General features: G+C 51.4%; 1 protein-coding gene across 1 annotated transcript in view; it reads left to right on the top strand.

Moving 5' to 3' along the window:
• Mcf2l (MCF.2 cell line derived transforming sequence like) overlaps positions 1-20547 on the top strand; it is a 148036-nt gene that overhangs the window by 105835 nt on the left and 21654 nt on the right. The window contains 7 exon segments of the mRNA XM_032919323.1: positions 2828-2918; positions 11842-11961; positions 14450-14566; positions 15075-15224; positions 16512-16588; positions 16590-16634; positions 18643-18757. Coding sequence (XP_032775214.1) covers positions 2828-2918; positions 11842-11961; positions 14450-14566; positions 15075-15224; positions 16512-16588; positions 16590-16634; positions 18643-18757 — 715 coding nt within the window.

Below are 20547 nucleotides of genomic sequence, written 5' to 3'. Positions count from 1 at the left end.
CAAGCTAATAAGCAGCACCCCTCCATGGCCTCTGCATCAACTCCTGCTTCCAGGTCCCTCCCCTGCTTGGGTTCCTATATGACTTCCTTCACTGATGAACAGTAGGAAGTGTAAACCAGAATAAACTCTTTTCTTCCCAAGTTGCTTTTGGTCATAGTGTTTCATTACATCAACAGAAACAGTAAGACCGTGTTTCATGTGTCATAATATTTTTTCACTCAAATGGACTTGTGCAACATTAAATATGAGTGAGTGAAGGCCGTGCCCATGGCACTGGGTGTGGGGGACAGAGCTTCACGGATGGAGGGTGAGGAATATGTGGTGCCTGTGTATGACCAACAACAAGTGTCTGCATTTTCCCTGGCATTTGCACAGATGCACCCAGGAAATGTCAAGCTGTATGTAGGCTCTCAGGCTTCTGAATTAGCCTGGGGGTGGGTGGGCTCAAGGACCCTGGGGGACATGTGAAAATTTGTTTCCCTGAAGAGAATATTCTGGCTCCAGGAACTTGCTAGAGTCTCAGGTCTAGGGCCTGTTGTGGAATTGTGAAGGGGTATCTTTATAGGTGTATGTGAATTATGGAACATGTGTGCATGTTCATGTATGTACAGATGCAAATGCACATGTATGTGCATGTGAAGGTCAAAGGACAAGATCTGGTGACTTCCCCAATCATGCTCCACCTTAGTTTTGGGTCAGGGTCTCTCCCCAAATCTGGAACGCCCTGGTTTGGCCCAGATGGCTGACCAGTGCAACCCAGGGATTCCCCCACCTCAGCCTTCCCAGTTCTAAGCTCACAAGTGTACACTGACGACCGTTTTAGCTTTTTCCTTATGTGGTGCTTAGAATCCAACCACAGGCCTTCATACTGCATGGCAAGCAAGTTTACCTACTAGCTGACTCTCTAGCTCACTCATGAAGTGATTCCATGGTTGGAGAAAGAGGCTGTGATGCCTCCATAATAGAAATTGCTCCAGGAAAGGGGGGTGTGGGAGACTGAGTCAGGCAGTGCTGCCCTGTGGAAGGATCACCCCAGCCATAGATCTCCAGTTTTACTGGATTTGCACATAGGTCACAGCAACCCCAGCAGGTGGATACTGTTGCTATTTCCAAGTTTGCAGAAAAAGAACTGGAGGTGGTCACAGTGGATCACAGAAGAGCAGTATCTCCCCTTGGTTGGTAGCTGCTATTAGGAAGCCCTGTAGGTTGGCCCTTTATGGATGTTCCTTAACCCACTGGTTTGGGATGATGGCAGCATGTACCCGTCGTCCTGAGCCTTCGTCTTCTTCCTCACTCTAGGAAGGCCAGCCATAGATGACTCACTCAGAGCTACAGAGGCAGACCTGGGGCACTCCTCTGAAGATTAGGAGGGAGACAGTAGGTTGGTTCTGGTTAGCACAGCTGTCCTATGGCCTTAGGACTTTAGGATACATAAATCTCATGCATCATGAGAAAGTGGTCTGCAACCTTGAGGGACAGTTGGTGGCCCATCCCTGAGGAATCTGTCAGGGGTCTGCACTCCATCTAGCCACCACATGGTATAGGCCAGGCCAGGATAGTTGGAGTCACCCACAAACCATTAAGCACCACGGCAAATTCAGTGCAGCCCCATGTAGGGCCGCTTAGAAGGCTCAGACCCTGTACTCCCTCAGGATGTAAGGTGTGCACATTGCTCAGGCCAGAGCTGGGGATCTATTCTGTTTCTGCTTCTTCAGACACTACTAGTCCAGTGGGACCAGCTGGGCAGGCGAACGGGTCTGCGGCTCTGCTGAGCCAGCAGCAGCAGAAGGCAGTGTGAGAGAAAACGTACTTGCACATGGACATGTCCCCAGGAGTGTAATGCATGTCACTGAACATGTGGAGCTCTACATCCCCCTGTGTGTTGGATGGCCCACAGCACACCGGTGTGTGCTTTGTGTGCCACCATCACAGGTCTTCCCAGGACTCAGGATGCTCTATTAATGGAGATGCGGCAAGCGTCTTTGCCGACTGCATAATTTATATTGCACTGTAGAATCCTGACTTTCACTTAAGTACAGAAATGGCTTGCTGAGAATCGTTCACAGATTCGGAAATCAGGCATTCAGAGCGGGTGCCTCAGCAGCCTGTCTCGTTCCTCTTTGCTGAGGATTGGCTGGCAGCAGGGGCTGCTGGCATCGCACAATTGGCTTGGATGTGAAATTACCCAACAGGAGCAGACCTCCCACTTCCACCCTGTGACTCAGGCTTCTGCCGCCAGGCTGAGCCGACAGACTGAGGGCATGCTACCAGCTACACGATGCTGCCCTGCCTTCACCACAGATGTTGCTGCTGCGGAGGGCGAAAGCTCCCGCCTCACACCCCACACACCCCAGGGAGCCTTCACATGCCTTGGAGATTTTCACCCAAAATTGTGATGTCATCAGGAGCCATTTTTTAATGTGGATGAACACGGGACCTCAGATGCTAGGACTAACGTGACGTGGGGGTCCTGAGGCTCGCTCTGAAGGTTCGATCAGCTGCCCGTGCACTGAAAGAAGAGGCTGGGCCCTTGCAGTGCAGTAGGATGTCGGTGTGTTCCAGGAGGAGGGGCTTCTGCTGATCTGCGGATCGATGTCGAGGAACAAACAACACTGAAAGTATCTGCTCTCCTTTTCACAGAAGAAAGTCTGGGGTTACAGGGTGGGGCCTCGGGGCCCTCGGAAGCCGGGTGCTGCTGAGGCCTCTCTCAGGCATGCACTGTGGCACATAGTGTGGAGATGGCACGGGACAGTGGGGTCCCTGGCGCCTGTGGAAGCCAGGTTTGCTGCCAGCACATGCTGACTCCAAGTGTTTCTCCTTGTTTCAGTTTGCAAGATGCTGGCATCGGGTTCATCTTGGTCATAGACCGAAGACAGGACAAATGGACTTCTGTGAAGGCGTCAGTCCTGCGAATAGCCGTAAGTACCTCTCGAATAGCTGTGAGAACCTCCCGGCTCTGCACACTTCCTAGGTCGAGTGGAAGGTGGGGCATTTACTAGCCAGGCCACAGGGGCCCCCTGAATCGTAGGCATGTTTTTCTCCCAGGTGGTCGCTCTCAGGGCTCTGTTGTGGTCCTCTCAGTAGTAACAGTTTGGAAGTTCTGAGCAGAGACAGTTCTGAGCACCGGACTTCAGGCTAGAAGTTGGCTATTGAATCCAATCACTGCTCCTAAGTGACTCTCTGCTTTCCAGGCTGGGCTGTTTCACTTTAGTCCTGAGCGTGTCGACCCTCGTTCCTAGCCCTCCCGCGTAGCGTGCAGAGACCCTCAGTTCCAGGGGCCATCTGCAGCACCTGCACCCACAACGGTGCAGGCCTTGCTGGGGGATTCAGCCTGCAGTTACTATTTCAGAACAGTAAGACTGAGGCAGCAGAAATCCTGTTTCAGCAGCTGTTCCACCCACCTACAGACTCGATATGGGCCGCTTCTCCCAAGACGAGTTCACCCACGCTTGCTGTCCCCACTGTCATCCGTAGCTTCACGAAGGGCCCAAAAGCTTGGTTGTCCACTAGCACCATGGCTCTGGGCTGGGATTGTTCAGCTGCTCCCAAGGTCTCTGGGCAACTGATCCCAGGGTGTCGAGTTCTCCTGACCTGCTCTGAGCCAGGCATTCATCGTTGACCTTGGGTGGTCACCCACCACCACCACCACCACCACCACCACCACCACCACCACCACCACATGGCTGCTATGCTGAAGGTTAGGTGCTGTAAGAAACCCATCCTCTTTAAGAAAAATGAAAGACTCTGTCTACTGTGGTCCTCACTGCCCATGGTCTGGGTGCAAACCTGTCCCTCGTAGAGCACATCCTGTAGCCATCCCAGGGCATTCTGCAGGAGTGCCCAGAAATGAGCAGGTTCCCATCCCCCTGCCTCCACTCTCAAGTAACCTTCCTGTCACCACTGATGTGGAATAAGAATACCCGGGGGGTTGGGGGGAGGGGTCTCACAAGACACAGGGCCATTGCACAGTTCTGTCCTGGCCCCAGGGTCTGGAAGGTGCTTCTGATGTCCCATCAACTGTGGACAGACATGTGTCCCGCTGTCACTACCCAGCAGCCATCGAGGCAGCCTCTCCTCCTTCACCCACTTTTGCTCATACCTACTCAGAGCCTAGGCTCCCTTCTCCACAGCTCCTGTTTGCGTCTGTCTTCACCAAGTACAGCTGCATGGGGTCAGCATGAACATGATTCTTTGCACAGAGATCTATGTACCCACCTGGTCATATGTCTGGAGAGACAATCACAGTGTGAATGTGCGTGTGTGTGTGTGTGTGTGTGTGTGTGTGTGTGTGTGTGTGTGCAGCATGCGTGTATACTTTTTAAATTACACTTACTTATTTTTAGGGGAGCCCATGTGGTGTGGCATGTGTGTAGAGGTCAGCGGACAACTTGTGGGAGTTCACTTTTTCCCTTCTAACGTGGTCCTTCACCCTCTGAGCTGTCTATGTTTTCTTTAGTAAGTCATTCCCAGGTTAGAAGATGTGTTTTCAAATACAAAGTATTTTCCCAGGAAACACAGACATTCTAGTTTAAGACCGAAGCAGTGAACCCGGCCCACAGGAGGCTTTGCTGCCTTGCGCACCCCAGTGCATGCTGGGCCGCTCTTGTCAAGTGTGAATGTAGAACTTATTAGAACGAGATTTCTAAGTGGGTTTCTGAAGCAAGCCGGCTGGTCTTTAAAACCGCTTTGTGAACACAGTGGCCGTAAGGGAAGAATCTGACTGAATGTTTACATGGCCCCTTGTGTTCTCTGTTGTTGTTGCTTCTGAGTTGAACCTGGTCAGGGCTCTTGACCCTCCTGCCTCAGCCTCCCAAACGCTGGAGTTGTAGGCGCACGCCACCACGCCTAGATTGCATCGATTCGGACAGTGTAAAACAGGAGGTGTTTCCCTGTGACTCTTAGCATTTGCCAGAGCTAGGAAGTAGCAGGAGCTACCATTTATTCCAGCGAAACCGTCGTGAACTCGCTTTGATCTGCAGTGTTTTCTTGCTATAAGAAATGACCAATGGTCTTAACACAAACCCAGCAGTTGGTCTAAGCAAGTACTCTAGGCCAGGCCTGGGGCAGGCTGGGAAAATAAAGAAGAGTGATCTGCGTGCAAGGCTGGGCTGGGTGTGCAGTGCAGGGAGAGCATTGCCACAGGGTCCCTCCCTCGGGGTCACAGCAGCATGCAGGAAGCTGCTGAGACCCCCGGGGTGGGGACAGATCTACAAGGCAGTTTGCTGCTGTTCTAGGACTGAGTCTGCCTTCCCGTGTAGCTAGAAGCCCTGTCAAGGCTCTCTGGAAGGGCTGCATGTGTGAGAGAGTACAACACAGAGGGCAAGGGACAGGCAGGAGGAAGTGAGGACTGAGCGTGTCTCCAGGAGGAGGGGGAAAGTCTTAGTTATTCCTGCGATGAGGGAAGCAGTCTCAGCCTCACTAGCTGAGCCCCAGAGAAGGATGGCACACTAAGAAATAAGACTCCAGTCAAGGGGATCAACTGTCCTCCTTCTGAGCCTCTGAGGGTCTCCTGGCAAGGAAGCACAGTGAGGGCACCGTGGGGCCTGGAGATGGGAAGACCACCCAGGTCCTACCCACACAGCACACAGCTGTGGAGCAGACCAGGATGCTTCCTCCCGTATTCCACCTTTACAGTGTGTCCAGAAGCAGCCTGCTGTGGGCACAGCAGCCAAACTAGGGGCTCCACAAGCACTGGGTTTTGAGTCTAGGTAATCTCAGGGAAATGCCTGCTTCAGGCCAGGTCCCCAGGAGGCTTTCCAAACAGGCCCTCTCAGGGTGCCACCAAAGCAAGGAGGCCCAGGGGCTTCTGTCTCCTGCTGCCAGGGTTCCTGCTGAGCCGCACTTACGTAAGCCTTGGGGATGACTGCTATTCTTAGCCACTGTCTGTGCAGCCTCGTGGGTTGCGCTCCTTGCTTTGTGGTGGTCTTTTTCCTGTGATGCCTCCAGCTTTGCTTGGAACCAGAAAAATAAGAAACTGGAGGAACCAACAATCCAGTCTCCCTAAAGTTCCAATGCCTCTATCAGGAGAAAAGTGCGCATTCGTCTCTGAACATGCACGTTAATGCTCTCGGTTCCTGGTCACCATCCATGTGCAGAGACAGAGATGGTCCGTCCCAAAGCTGAGACTCCAGGCACCTCCTCACTGCCAAGTAGTTGGCCCAAAGTTCTGAGTAGCCATTCTCATGGAGAAATAAAACACCTGAGGGAACACTTCCAGGAGCTGTCAGCATCCCCCTCCTTGCTATGCTGTGTATGTTTCTGTCTGTGTGTCTCAAGGGTGTGCTAACATTTGAGGATGTATTATAGAATGCACGTGCCTATCCTCATAGGTGGCCTAGTCCAAACTAAATCTATGCTCTGGCACCTTTCGCTTAAGGAAATTTGTGTGTGTGTGTGTGTGTGTGTGTGTGTGTGTGTGTGTGTGTGTGCATGTGTGTGAGACATGTATGTGAGAGAGTATGTAGTATGTATGTGTGTACATGTATGCGAGACATGTATGTGTGTGAACATGTATGTGAGAGCGTATGTAGTATGTATGTGTGTGTTTGTATATGTGAGTTCAAGGTCAAGTACCTTCTCCAATTACTTTCTTCCTTATTCTTTGAGACAAGGCTTCCGGCTGAACCCGAGGCTCTGATCCAGGTAGACTGGCCAGCCAGCAAGTCCCTTCCTGTTTCCCCCTCCCTAGTACTGGGGTTGCAGGTGATGCTGTCATATCCCGTGCACTGCCACGCCTCTTCTTTCTATGTGGGTTCTGAGGGAATTGAACTCCCCTACAGATACAGATACAAAGCAAATAATTTTCTAACTGAGCTACCTCCTCGGCCCCAGGAGAATGCAATCTAAAGCGTTGCCCAGTCTGCCCAAGGGTAGAACTGTGCTCTGGGACCGATGTCGTCTGTGCAGAACAACACAGAACTTGTGTCTGCGGGACCTGGGTTTGCCAGTCATCCAGCCGCCTGTCACAGTTGCTGTGGGAAGCATTGCCTGATTCCTGTCCTGCTCCAGTCACTGGGGCTGCAAGATCAAGTGGCCACCAGAGGTCAGGAGAGTCGTGGAGGTAGAGTGGGAGGCAGCACCGGAGGACTTCCAGGCAGAGGTGTCTGAGAGGTGGGCAGGGCATACTGTGGATTTCCTCTGGGGCACTGTACCAAAGTGTAGGCCAGCGAGGGAGGACAATAAGTGAACCCAGCAGTTGGGCAGCGGCAGACCTCGGAGAGAGAGGGTCATATGGTTAACTCTCTTACTAAGTACAGACTGACCAGAGGGTGGAGAGACGACAGGTAGGGAGACAACATGGGTGGGGAGGGTCACTCGGCACCCAGCACTCCTAGTAGGCAGCCAAGCTGCACGTGGAGATGTGTGCACCCCACGCTGGTCAGATGAGCAGCGTGAGACTGCGTGGGAGGCTGGGGCCAGCGGCTGATGAACATCACCTAGACCCTCGCTGCTCCTGTGAGCGCTCCAGTTTCACCTCCCAAGACATCAGGATGCCTCGGCCTCCATCACAGGAGTCTGAGCTCTCCCTACAGTGAGGTCCCAACTGGGCAGGGGTGCTCTGTACAGAATGTTCTAGAGGAAAGCGGGCGCAACCTGAAGGGTGTCTGTTTAAACACTTGCCCTCCATCCGACGGTCAGCCCTCCTATTTATTAAGATTTGTTTTCTTAGTGGTGTTTGCCAGTCTTAGTATTGGGGGACGTTCTTATGTGTACCTCCCACTGCCCACTCCTTTCCACGGGAGCTGGTCCATAGCTTTCTTTTGACAAATACTGAAGCAGTTTAGGAGAAAGGTTTGTTCTGGCTGAGAGGCTCCATTGCTTTAAAGCAAGACAGACACTCAGCAGGGAAGGACATGACAGAGGACCACATCCGCTCACAGAGACCAGGACCCTGCAAGCGAGGGGTGGCAGGCAGCAGTCAGGAACACAGGCTACAAGTAAAACAGAGTTTGTACCAATTCAGCACCTTTTCCTCCATCTCTTTACTTTGAAATATTTCAAGCTTACTGAAAATTTGTTAATAAAGGGAATAGCATGTGTTCTTGCCGTGACACTTTTCCCATGTGTCTATATGTCAGTGCATACACAAACACATACACACACGTGTGTGTGCATAGAGATATGTGCGCAGAGAAACACACAGCCATACTTGTATGTGCTCCCACACAGAAACACATACACAGAGAATCTTGCTCATATATACATGCACAGATATAGTCACGTGCATATACAGAAGCAGGCACATACAGACCAGTGTGCAGATATACATCATGTATGTACCCATATACATATACAGGTGGTGGACATGCACTGCATGCATATACACAGAGGCACACATACACAGAAAGACACAAGCATACAGAGATGTGAACACATACATGTGCACTAGAAAGCACACACATAGGTTCATGGACACTTACACATGTGCACATACACTCATATGTGGCTACACTTGCACACACAGGCATGTGTCTGGATACACAGCCCCACACATGCATGTACATATGTACACGGATGTACCTAAGCACACATGCACAAAGGCACATACGGCATACGGGAATGTCACACACACACACACACACACACACACACACACACACACACACACACATGGTAAGTCACCTGCACATACACGCACACAGTGCCTGCTGAGCCCATTTGACAACTGGCTATACCGTTGTGGGAGGTTTTCCTCCAGTTCTTAACTATGAATCCACAGAAAATAAAGCTGTTGTAAAACCAGGACCCGCAGTGGCAACGTGATGTTAATACCGGTATGATTATGCCAGGAATAATTGTCTGTAAACCTAAAGATACACTATGGAAAGTCTTTCCTCCCAGGAAGGCTTTTTATATCTTCTGCTAAGATCCAGGGGCTGTGACAAGTGAAGAGAGAGGCCCGTTGTGCCGTCTCCTTGGTCCACGTAGCTTTCGCTTTAGGTCTTGTGACACTGATCCCTGTGAAGGCCAGAAGCCTGGAGCCTGGGGAAACCCTTGGTTTGGTTTCCTTCCTCTAGCTTTGCTAGGCACCGCAGCGGAGCCTCCACAGTGGGTGCTGGGCACCCATGTGTCCCATCAGGTCCAATCCCTGGGCTTCTCCACTGGAGGATGGCTCTTCTGTTTGTAACGAGCGTGTCGTCTGTGGCGATGCTCTGGGGATAACCAGCAGCCTGTTCCTCGATACTCGCCCTCCTGGGTTTGGACTCCTGTGAAAGCTGAGAGGGTACCAGGTGTTATTTCATGGTGTCTGCCCATGTGGCCTTGTGGCAGGTGGTGCTGCGTCCCCATCTGCACCTCCTAGTTTCCACATCTTTGCAGCGATGCCTGCCCAACAATGATCAGGTGACTGTTTCCTCTCTGCCTGGAGGGCAAATGTGGACTCCATCACTCCTTTAAGAAAGAGAGGTAATAAACTGACCAGAAGAGTACATTAGTAAAATGCCTTCCCTCTCCCGAGTGGGCTTTGTAGCCACCTTGCACCCCATAGGAGCTGTGACAAGAGGCAGCTGGAGCTCCTGCAGAGCAGAAAGAGCAGGCAAGCACCTGCTCGAGGTGGGTGGGGACAAGGACGGCAGCTGCTTCCTCACAGAAGCCTATTGTCCCATTTTCCTAACAGCTGCCAACGCAGTGTCTCTCACGTTTGTGTTATTGGACCCACATGTGTTTGTTTTTCCGAGTCTAACTGATGTCAAGTCTGTGAGGATGTGTTCTGTGTTGTCTGTGGGGAGCACACCTAGGTGGTAGCACAGATCCACCCTGAGAGGTCCCCAGAGACCTGGTGATTTATTAATACTGGTCTCATGCATGCACTGTGGCTGGTGTCTGAAACCCTCATCAGGCTCCACGGCCGGCATTTAGCCTCTCAGGAGGCCCTCACCTTAGACTCAGACCCAGGTTTTTCTGGCTGGCTAACACTGAGGTAACAAATGGCATTTTCGTATTAGCTTTTGTTTGCTGGATGCTACCAGACAAGAGCGGTTGGCCCGGTGTCAGCTGCTTTACATAGCACAGGGCACAGGCTGGGCACACATAACTCTGGGCCTTGAGGAAGACCTGGACCTCACCTCATGTGCCACTCAGAAAATGAGTGAAACTTTACGTCAGATAGAAACCTAGTGCCGTTTTACAGTGCAAAATTACTGAGTATTTCACAAAACACTGATATCAAATTCTCATCTGTCTACATCTGTGTCTTAGAAATGAGGGTTTTGTTTTAGGCTTTTCCAGCTTTGAACACAAAGTCTAAAGCAGAGGATAATTTCTCTGCTGCTGTTCGTGTAACAATAGCGGCTGATGCTCGTCCACGTGCAGCCCCCCAGCATGGTTTACGTCCACCTTAATTCCTATACAGTTATTTAATATGGAGATCCAGTCACTTATCAGAAACTAATGCAGGTAGAAGGAAGAGACAGTCCTGTAAGTGGGCCTGGAGGTCGCCTCCGACAGTGGAGGGCACCTCGCCCCAGGGAGTCTTGTACCTGGTAGGAATGGGGGAGCTGCTTGCCTTTCAAGGGCTCAGGCATTACCCCATTCCACAGAGCCAGTCTTCCGGGAGGTGTGGCTCTGGGTGACAAAGCTAATTGTAGTTTAGAGCTGGGTGACTCATTGTCACCTCAAAAGCTGCCCACCCCAACAGAGGCTTCTCAAATAGTGGTGTCCGATTTCACAGGGAGGGCAAAACTAACAGCCCTTGTGCTAAATTGCCCAGAGAGAAGCTGCCCTCGCTGGCTTCTGCCTTTGCAGGGCTGTGCTCTGTCCTTGTTCTGAGTATTCATCCTCTCCCAAGGCATCAGGGACAAAGTCTGATAACTGGCATTGCCTATTCATAGCTCCCTCCTGAGGGAGCAGTGGGCAAGATCCTGCAGAATGTAGGAAGGCTGTGGACAGGGGCATGCTCTAGCATCCTCACCATGACAGGACAGGGGGAAGCCAGGTCACGGGGGACGAATATGAGTCGGAGGGTGCTGTCTGCAACAGTACCTCAGTCATTCCCAGCATCCTGCTTCCACATCCCTCAGAAAGAGCCCTGACCAGGCAGGCCCTATTTCTCATTACACCTATGACTGAAAAGTGTGAGATAGTAGTGAGCATCACCGTGTCTAAGGCCCTGGGAGAGCCAAGGGCACGGAGTTCAATGGAAGAACGCTTTCTTCCAGGACAAGGCCAGTGTCCACTTGTCTAAATGTGCAGCCAGCTGCAAGCAGTGGGCACTGATACACACTCCTCCTGGATGGGAGGTCAGCTGCGGAGAGACATCTGTGTCTAGGACCACACGAGCTGGACCCGCTCCCTCATCCATAATCAGTCAGCTTCATTCCCCATGCTGCAGATGGGAAAACGGAAGCACTGACTTATCCAAGGTCAAGCACCTTGCAAGAGGCAAGGAGTAACCAAACATTGGAATTAAGTATTCAAGGGCGCGCATATGCAAGTGCATGCTGGGGAACTTAGAGAGATCTTGGTTTTGGTGCTACACAAATATATCTTGCTTCGTTTTTATTTTTACGAGTGCATTAGTGCCCTGTGGCTGAAGTGACAAGGTGCCATAAATAGGGTGGCTTGAACAACAAAAATGTATCCCCTAGACTAGAAGTCTGCAATTCGCGTGCCTGAACTACGGGAAGCCCCTTGCTCTGAATGCATCCATTCCGAGTACTGGGATTTAGGACTCCACACTGGGAGTAGAAGATCACCATCAACCCCCTAACAGTACAACATGCTTTTGGCTTTTGCTTTTTAAGCAGCATCAGTGCAGACGCCCACCATCGGCTGCAGCGGTGGCCAGTGGCACGGCCTGGGCCTCATGTGGCGAACGCTCCAGGCCCTTCCTCTGTCTTGCAGGCATCATTCCCAGCCAACCTGCAGCTCGTCCTCGTTCTCCGACCCACGGGCTTCTTCCAGAGGACTCTCTCGGACATCGCCTTCAAGTTCAACAGAGATGAGTTTAAGATGAAAGTACCGGTGAGTGCCGGCCTGAGCTGTGTCAGCAGGGGGCGCTAAGTACACTCTCACCAAGTGACCTCCAGAGATTTGGTCAGAAGCGGTACTCCCCCTGAGTTCTGGCAGTGGAAGCTCAGTGGCTTCCCTTCCCTTGAGCCCTGCCCCGCCCAAGCTAGTGACCCATACATCCAAGGCCACAGCCTCGGGTGGGTCCCAGGAGAAAACTCCATCAGAGCCTATGCCACCCCAAACGTCTCAGACACAAGGGGCCAGTGGAGGACATGGGTGTGTCCCGAGGCCATGGAGGGAGCCGTAGATGCCAGCCTGACATACACTGGGCCTCAGCCAGGGGAGCCCAGCAGAGAAGTCCCTCCCTTCTCTCCATGTCTCCCCCAGCATGGTTCAGCCCCTTCCCATCGCTTACTGAGAAATGACCCTAATGGTACTCTACTCCCCCCAAAATCCAGGACTCGATGCAAACTTCCTGCAAGCACACACCTCACAGCTGTGAGTCCTGGCTACGCCCCATGCAGCGCCCAGGAGCTGCACAGTGACCCAAGGAGTTTGTTTCTTTTTCACAAAGAGGACAGGAATGCGAGCCATTGCCAGGCTGACACAGGCCATTGCCAGGCTATGGGACCCGTGTTTTGGGAACGAGAAGAATTTGAGCTCGTTGCTGTCCACAGTGCTGTCCACTGTGTCTCGGTCTTCAGTGGCAGATGCCCTCTCTGTCCCAACTGTCTAAAGCCTCTGCCTGCCTCTCCTGGCTGCTCTCTGTCCATTGCTCCAAACAGGCTAGAGCCCTCCAAAACAGAAAATGGAGCCTGGGTTCACTTCCCACTCTGCTCTGCCTCCATAGCAGTCGTCCTCAAGAATCAGAGTGATGGCTGGTGAGGAATGTTTGGCATGGCCCAAGGCCTCAGGGGGTGACTGTGACTCTCTAAGAGTCATAAATGGTAGCTCTGAGAATAACTGCATCCCCCTCCCCCACGATCAGAAGATACTGTACCCCATGCCTTGGGGCATTTCTTTCTAGACAGCCCATTTCTTAGACCCAGTTAGGGGCAGAACCACCCACGGCAAGAGCTCACCTAGCTAGATAGGTCAAGTCCTGATCCCCAAACTAGATATGGGAGACACGTCCTTAGCTCTTACCTCTGAGCCCCATGTTGCTGCAGCGACACTCTGTCCTCTTATGATCAGGTGACATCAGCATGTCTGGCCCTTCTCCACCTTCAGCAAGCCACATTAACAACAGTTTTCCTCAGCTCTGAACACGATGGGCAAATATGGTTGAGGCGTCTGTGGTAGTGTACGGCCTCCTCTGTAACTGTTTCAGAGCATTGTGTTCATAGGTGTCCAAACCAGGTTGACAGAAGCCGTTCCAGCACCCGCAAGCTCACAGACCAATCTTACGTAACTTCTAGCATTATCAAAGGACTTCGCTTTTAGAAGGTGTCTGACTTTTCCATTGTACTGACTTCATGGCAGGAGAGCTCTTTAGAAGCACTCCTGAGCTCCTCGCCTTCTCTGTTATGATGGAAAATGTACATCACACACACACACACACACACACACACACACACACATTCTACACTTAAGAGGCTTCCTCGAGTTACCCAATCTTCAGCTTACTGGCCATGAGCCAAGGTTGTTTGGCAGCGTGCGGATAAATTTATTAGAAGAACCAAGAGAAAATGGAGCAGCCCTGGGAGAACCCTTGTTTTCTAGCTTGAACTGAGGACCGGACACTTTTATCTGACAGTCGAGCTTCAGTGGGGACCTAGCATCTCTACCCCTTCTCAGCCCTGTGCATGAACGGCTCCTGGCTGGGAACCCTAACTTCTGCCCAGAAGGCACCAGAGCGTTTTCTCTATTATAACAACCCAGGCTGTCTCTAGACACCCCGGTAGCGAGCCCCCACTCTAAACTGACTCAGTGTTAATAATAGATGTCATGGTGTCAGATAACATCCACACTGAGCTTGGAAGTCTATTCTGTGACCTCCGCCTGACAGCTTATGAAGCAAAGTCTATATTTTCATCATGGTGGACGGCCTCAGAAAGAGCTTGGCTGGCCGCTGCCACCCCACAGAGTAGGCCCCTTCAGGATTGTCACTCTGATGAGATGAGAGCCTGACTCCACCTCTAAATTGATTCTCACCAGTGCCTAAAATGATGTTCGTGACTTTCTCATCCGGAGCCAGCATAAACTGGTTTCTTAGGAAGCAAGGCTCTATTCCCTCGGCACACCGTGCTCCTTGCCAGAGACGGTATTGGCACTCCTGGATTTCTGTGATGGGCCAGCCACTTTGCGTAGCAGTTGGTCATATCCAGTGAGATCCGTCAGAATATGCCCATTGTAGAGATGAGGTAGCCAAGGAACCATTCGAATAAGAGGCTTGCATGGGGCCCATCAAGCAGAGGGCGGAGCTGGCCCAATTGAGTCAGAAGCCAGAGCCACTGTGGAGTCCAGGGAAGGCGCCTGATGATGCTCTCCTCTCTCACAGGTCATGATGCTAAGCTCAGTGCCAGAACTACATGGCTACATTGACAAGTCACAGCTGACCGAGGACCTTGGGGGGACCCTGGACTACTGCCACTCCAGGTGGCTGTGCCACCGCACGGTGAGTGGGCCGGGTGCTCTGCAGCATGGTCTCATTACTTCATAGCCCAGCAGAATAGTTTTCACATGACGACACTGCCTTTTAAAACACTCTCACATGAAGCTCCTTCCCCAAGAATGAGGAGATGGTCTCTGTAGACCTTAGTCACCGTAAAGAAAAACCATGAGTAATGAGTTTGGGTGCGGCTCTCTCTGAGCTTAGAGGGAAAAACTACCAAGCTCTGCGCTGTGGTCTGCACGCTCACGAGTCTCCTGTCAAGGAGCTGGAGGTGGAGACCCTGGGCGCAGAATGACCCTGGGCGACAGGGATCTTTGCAAAGCCTGCCCCGTACATTTCTGAAGAAGCACAAGGTTGAGACATTCACCAGAAGGTATTTGCTGGCACCCCTGTGTCCACAGGGCTTGGGGGCCACCCTCTCCTTTCCACACACAGACACGGTGTCAGCTTTCAGAGCTGCAGGCCAGGGGCTGTGTGCAGGATTCTGTACTGTGCTCTCCCTCCTCCCCAGGCGATTGAAAGCTTCGCCCTGATGGTGAAGCAGACAGCCCAGATGCTGCAGGCCTTTGGGACCGAGCTGGCCGAGACTGAGCTGCCCAACGACGTCCAGTCAACCAGCCTGGTGCTCAGCGCACACACAGAGAAGAAGGCTAAAGTGAAGGTGAGTGCGGTTTGCGGGGCTGCGGTTCAGAGCCAGGCAATCTGATCCTAGGCACCAGATGTCAAGTGAGCTGCCACACGGGAGGGCCAGAAGCAAGCGGGTCTCCAGGGCTCTTGATGGTATCCGAGGTCTGACCATAACCCTTTGCAAAGTCCCGTAAACAAGCCCTGTAGAATGCATGTGCATGGATGCATGGCACCATTAGCCCAGAAACCCTGAGGGACTCCCGAGTCTGCACAAAGCCAAGACCAGAGCACTTCTCTGGTGGGTGTGCCCTGTGTGGGGCCGGGCAGCTCCAGTGTAGCTGCAGGGCCTCTGGCAGCTCCTCTCACTGGTGACAGATGAGTTTGCGCATAAAATACCATTGTGCTCTGAGCTCACAGGCCTTTCTGTGGTCAAGGCATTCTGCATCACGGGTGGCTGTGAGACAGCCGGGTCTGGGTGGCTGTGAGCTGGTGTGTGTCCTGAGGATCATACCCCATCTCTGCGAGGCATGCCTTGCTCCTTAGAAATGGCTTTTGCCTGTACAACAAGGCCAACTACAGGAGAAAGATGCTTGAAAGTCTGGTTTCCGGTTACTTTTGACCTTATCTCCATGCTCTGAGTGACCCTTAACCCTAGCTTTGCCACAGCAAGCAGCAGTGGCACCATCCTTGCTAGCATAGATAGATAGATAGATAGATAGATAGATAGATAGATAGATAGATAGATAGATATTTTTTTTGAGCTGGGGACCAAACCCAGGGCCTTGCACTTGCTAGGCAAGCACTCTACCACTGAGTCAAATACACAACCCCAACATATATTTTTTTAAAAAAAAATTAATTCTTTGAGAATCTTATATAAGTATACAATGTCCTTGACAGTTTTAAGTGCACTATGTGATCACCCACAGAGCACAGTGTTCCCATCCCATGCTAGCCCCACCTACTCAGTGTTGAGATGAGCCTAGCCAGCTGGCTGCAATACAAGCCCTGTGTTCTCTCTCTCTCTCTCTCTCTCTCTCTCTCTCTCTCTCTCTCTCTCTCTCTCTCCTCCTCCTCCCTCCCTCCTCCCTCCCTCCCTCTCCTCTCCCTCTCCCTCCTCCTCTCCCTCCTCTCTTCCTCTGTCTGTCTCTCTCTGTCTGTCTTTCTCTCTCTGTCTCTCTGTCTCTCTCTCTCCCCCTCTCTTCCTCTATCTGTCTCTCTCTGTCTGTCTCTCTGTCTGTCTCTCTGTCTCTCTCTCTGTTTCTCTCTCTCTCTCTCTCTCTCTCTCTCTCTCTCTCTCTCTCTCTCTCTCTCTCTGCAGGAGGATCTGCAGCTGGCACTGACGGAGGGGAACAGCATCCTCGAGAGCCTCAGGGAGCCGCTGACTGAGCACAGTCCACAGTGTGAACCAGGACCAGCTGGACAATCAGGCCACTGTGCAGAGGTAAGGCCCCACCTGCCTGCCCTCCCTTGCTCTGGCCAAGGTGCAAGACTTCCACAGCTACACAGCCACTGTGAAAACACGAGACTATTAGCCAAAACGATTGCAACAGATCCCAGGCAGGTAGCCCTCTGGCCGGCCTCCCATGTAAAGTAGTGGGGGGGGTCAAGGGGGTAGTTCAAGAACAGACTGTTTCACAGACGGGAAAATGCTGGGCAAGCAACATCAGCAGAGCACCCTAGATTCAAATGGCTCCCACATCCCCGATGAGTGGTTGTAGGAGAGTAGCTCAGGGTGCCTCTGCTCCAGCACTGTGTGTTCAGCCATGCGTTTTACTGTCACAGAAAGGGAGCTGTCTGTATTTCTCACTGGTTCTCCATGTTTATAACACAAGACAGGGCAGGGTGCCACCAATCAATGTCCACTAGTGCTCCCTGTGCTTTGACACATCGGGAGCCCTATCTGCTTCCTCACCTCACTGCAGACTAGAAGGGCGCTGTTCTCACCCACAGGACAGGCTCTGAGCATCTGGGTGCATGGAGTTTTATCCAGAAACCCAGTGATAGACATCCAGGCTCTTGGCTCCTGGCTTTCACCTGGTGCTCGCCCGCCTGGGCTGTGGCTGTGTGCAGAACAGGCATGTTGTATTTGGGAGCATAGGAAAGGCACACAGAGGGTTACCGAGCTCAGTAGCAGGAGATCTAGCCAGCTTCACCCTGAGAAATGTTTCAATTCCTCCAAGACTAGGTGAAGGGTCAGAACGAGGTGGTGCTGGTTGGTTCTGTTTGGAGCCCTTTAGCAAGAAGTAATCCTGAGGGTGAGGGTGAGGGTGAGGGTGAAGGTGGAGAACACCAGCTCTGACCTTGACAACCAAATGCTCTTCATCCTGGCCCAGAGTTGTCATCAGTAAACCCAGTGCCCCTTCAAAAGTGAGTAAATGTGGGATAGGGAGATGGCACCATTGATTGTGCTTGCCATACAAGAACAAAGACCTGAGTTGGGGTCCCCAGTGGAAAGCTTGGCTGTGATGGCTTATTTTGGAATCGCAGTATTGTGCAGGTAGGGACAGGCAGATTCCTTGTGCTTGCCGGCCAGCCATTCCAACAGAATTGGCAAGCTCTAGGTTCCATGAGAGACCCTGTCTCAATAACAGTATGGAAAGCAACTGAAGAAGACTTCTGGTGTCAACTCCTGGTGTATGAACATGCTTCTGCACACACATACACACACACACACACACATACACACACATACATACAAATATACACACACATATAAACATACACACATACATACAAATATACACACATATATAAACATACACACATACATACAAATATACACATATACAAATATACACACACATGCAAACATACACACACATACACACATACATACAAACATACATATATACAAATATACACACATACACACACATACAAACATACACATACACATACACACACATACAAACACACACATACATACAAACATACACATATATAAATATATACACACATACAAACATACTCACAAACACACATACACATACACACACTCACACACATACAAATACACACACATACAAACATACACTCACACATATACAAACACACACACTCACACACATACAAACACATACACACACATACACATATACAAACATACAACATACACACACATACAAACATATAAACACACATACAAATATACAAACACACATACACACACTCACATACAAACAAACACACACACTCACATACAAACACACACACACACACACACACACACACAAATAGGCCTCTGCCCTGCTGCATCTGTGTGACACAGGGCTGGGTGCAGGAGAGAAGTTTGACCCTGGGGTCTTGTCTGCCATCCATCTCCCTTGTGTACCTCAGAACCCTGAGCTCGTGAGGCTGGGGAATCACTGGAAAGCTTATCAGGGAGACCTCTGTGCACCCTGGGAGGCACAGTCTTCCTCACTCCTGCAACCCCTTCCTCTCTTTTTCAGGCTCCTGAGCCAGCTGAATGAGACCGAGGCTGCCTTTGACGAGTTCTGGGCAAAGCATCAGCAGAAGCTGGAACAGTGCCTGCAGCTGCGACATTTTGAACAAGGTTTCCGGGAGGTGAGTGGCTGAGCCACCGGCCACAGGACGCTGCCTTTCAGGAAGTAGGAGTAGGTCTGTCTGCTTTATTTCTGATTCAGCGGTCCTCAACCCATGGGTTGCAACCCACTAGGGATCACTCAAGACCACCCTGCATATCAGATATTTATTTATATTTCAATCTACAACAGTCAGAAAATTACAGATATGAAGTAGCAACAGGAATAGTTTTGTAGTTGGGGTCACCACAACATGAGGAACTGTATTAAAGGGTCACGTCATTAGGAAAGTTGAGAACCGCTGGTCCAACTTACATAGAAACTGAAGAAGGCTTTCCAGAGCAGGTGACATTTCAAATGTGTTTGTCATTTATGTGTGGAAGGGGTGTATGCGTGAGTATGTAAGTGCACATACTCATATGTGTGCACACATATATGTGTGCACGTGTAGGCTAAAGCAGGAAGTTAGATGTCTACCTTTCTCACTCATGGCCTGAAGACAGGGTCTCTCACTGGACTGGAAGCTTGCTATTTAGTCAGACCCTCTGGCCTGAGAGCTCTCAGCACCCTGCAGTTTGGACCCCAACCCCAGTGCTCAGATTTCAGGCACACATAGCCACGCCCTGCTTTTTATGTTGGTGCTGGGGATTTGACTCGAGTCCCCCACTCTTGCCCGTCAAGTCACCTCAACCACGGATAGCATTTTAAATCAAACCTCCTATTCAAAGATAATTCTGGATTCACTTGTAGCCCTACGGAATGGCGCAGAGAGATCCTGACACCAGTTCCCTGAGCCATAGCTCAATGTTGCAACCCAGACTGACCTGGGAGCTGTAGGTACACCACACCCATCACACAGAACCCTGGGCTGCCCTTGGCCCCGCCCAGCTCCCTCACGTCTCCAGTCCCTGGAGGCCATTATGTGACTTAAGCTTCCAGATCACTGTCCTTCATCCGGGGAAGTCTGGAAAGGAACTCAAGCAGGGCAGGAACTCACGCAAGGCAGGGAAAAGGCCACAGAGGAGTACTACTCCGTGGTTTGCTTCCCAGGGCTTGCTCAGCCTGCTTTCTAATAGAACTCAAGACCACAGCTCAGGGACGGCACCACCCACCATGAGCTGGGCCCTCCCCCATTCATCGCTAACTGAGAAAAGGCCTTACAGCTGGGTCTCATGGAGGCATTTCCTCAAATGAGGCGCCCTTCTCTGTGATAACTCCAGCTTGTGTCAGTGGACACACGAGACCAGCCCGTCCAGTTAAACTCCACCTTCCAGTCCAGCAGAGCAGCGGGGCCACCACATGCCCAGGTTTTCTTGGCTTCACTCATCAGGGCTGCATGGTTTTCAGCACGGTCTCAGCTGTCTTACTGCACGAATATTGAGCCACTTGATTTAAAGATACAAATGGTGTGGAGTTTCTATTCTGAGTGTCTGCTGCAGTACAGAGGCATTCCGCTGCCCTGTGTGTCTCCATCAAACACGCTCACCTCTACTTTTGTCCTTCTGTCGAGTTCTTAGAGGTTTCCACATAGGTGATCATGCCATTGCAAAGAAGGACCCTTGAGCCTCTCCCCTTTGGCTGTGTCTCTTTCCCTATTTACTTCTCCCCGTTACACTGGCTACAGCCTCCCTGTTTGAGTAAGGAGCAGTGAGTTACCCGGATGCCTTAGGCCCACGTGGGGAAACACCCCTTTCCTCAGCCAGACATCCTGGTGGCTGTCGGGCCTCTGCAGGAGCCCCTGACCAAGTCGAGAGTCTCTCAGCTGCCATTCTTGTCAGATATTTTAAGACAGGGTGGATCTCCAGTCTATCC

This window comes from Rattus rattus, chromosome 13, assembly GCF_011064425.1.
Source record: "Rattus rattus isolate New Zealand chromosome 13, Rrattus_CSIRO_v1, whole genome shotgun sequence".
Classification (NCBI taxonomy): domain Eukaryota; kingdom Metazoa; phylum Chordata; class Mammalia; order Rodentia; family Muridae; genus Rattus; species Rattus rattus.
Note: the sequence above shows the minus strand (reverse complement) of the source record. Positions and strands in the feature narration are given on the sequence as shown.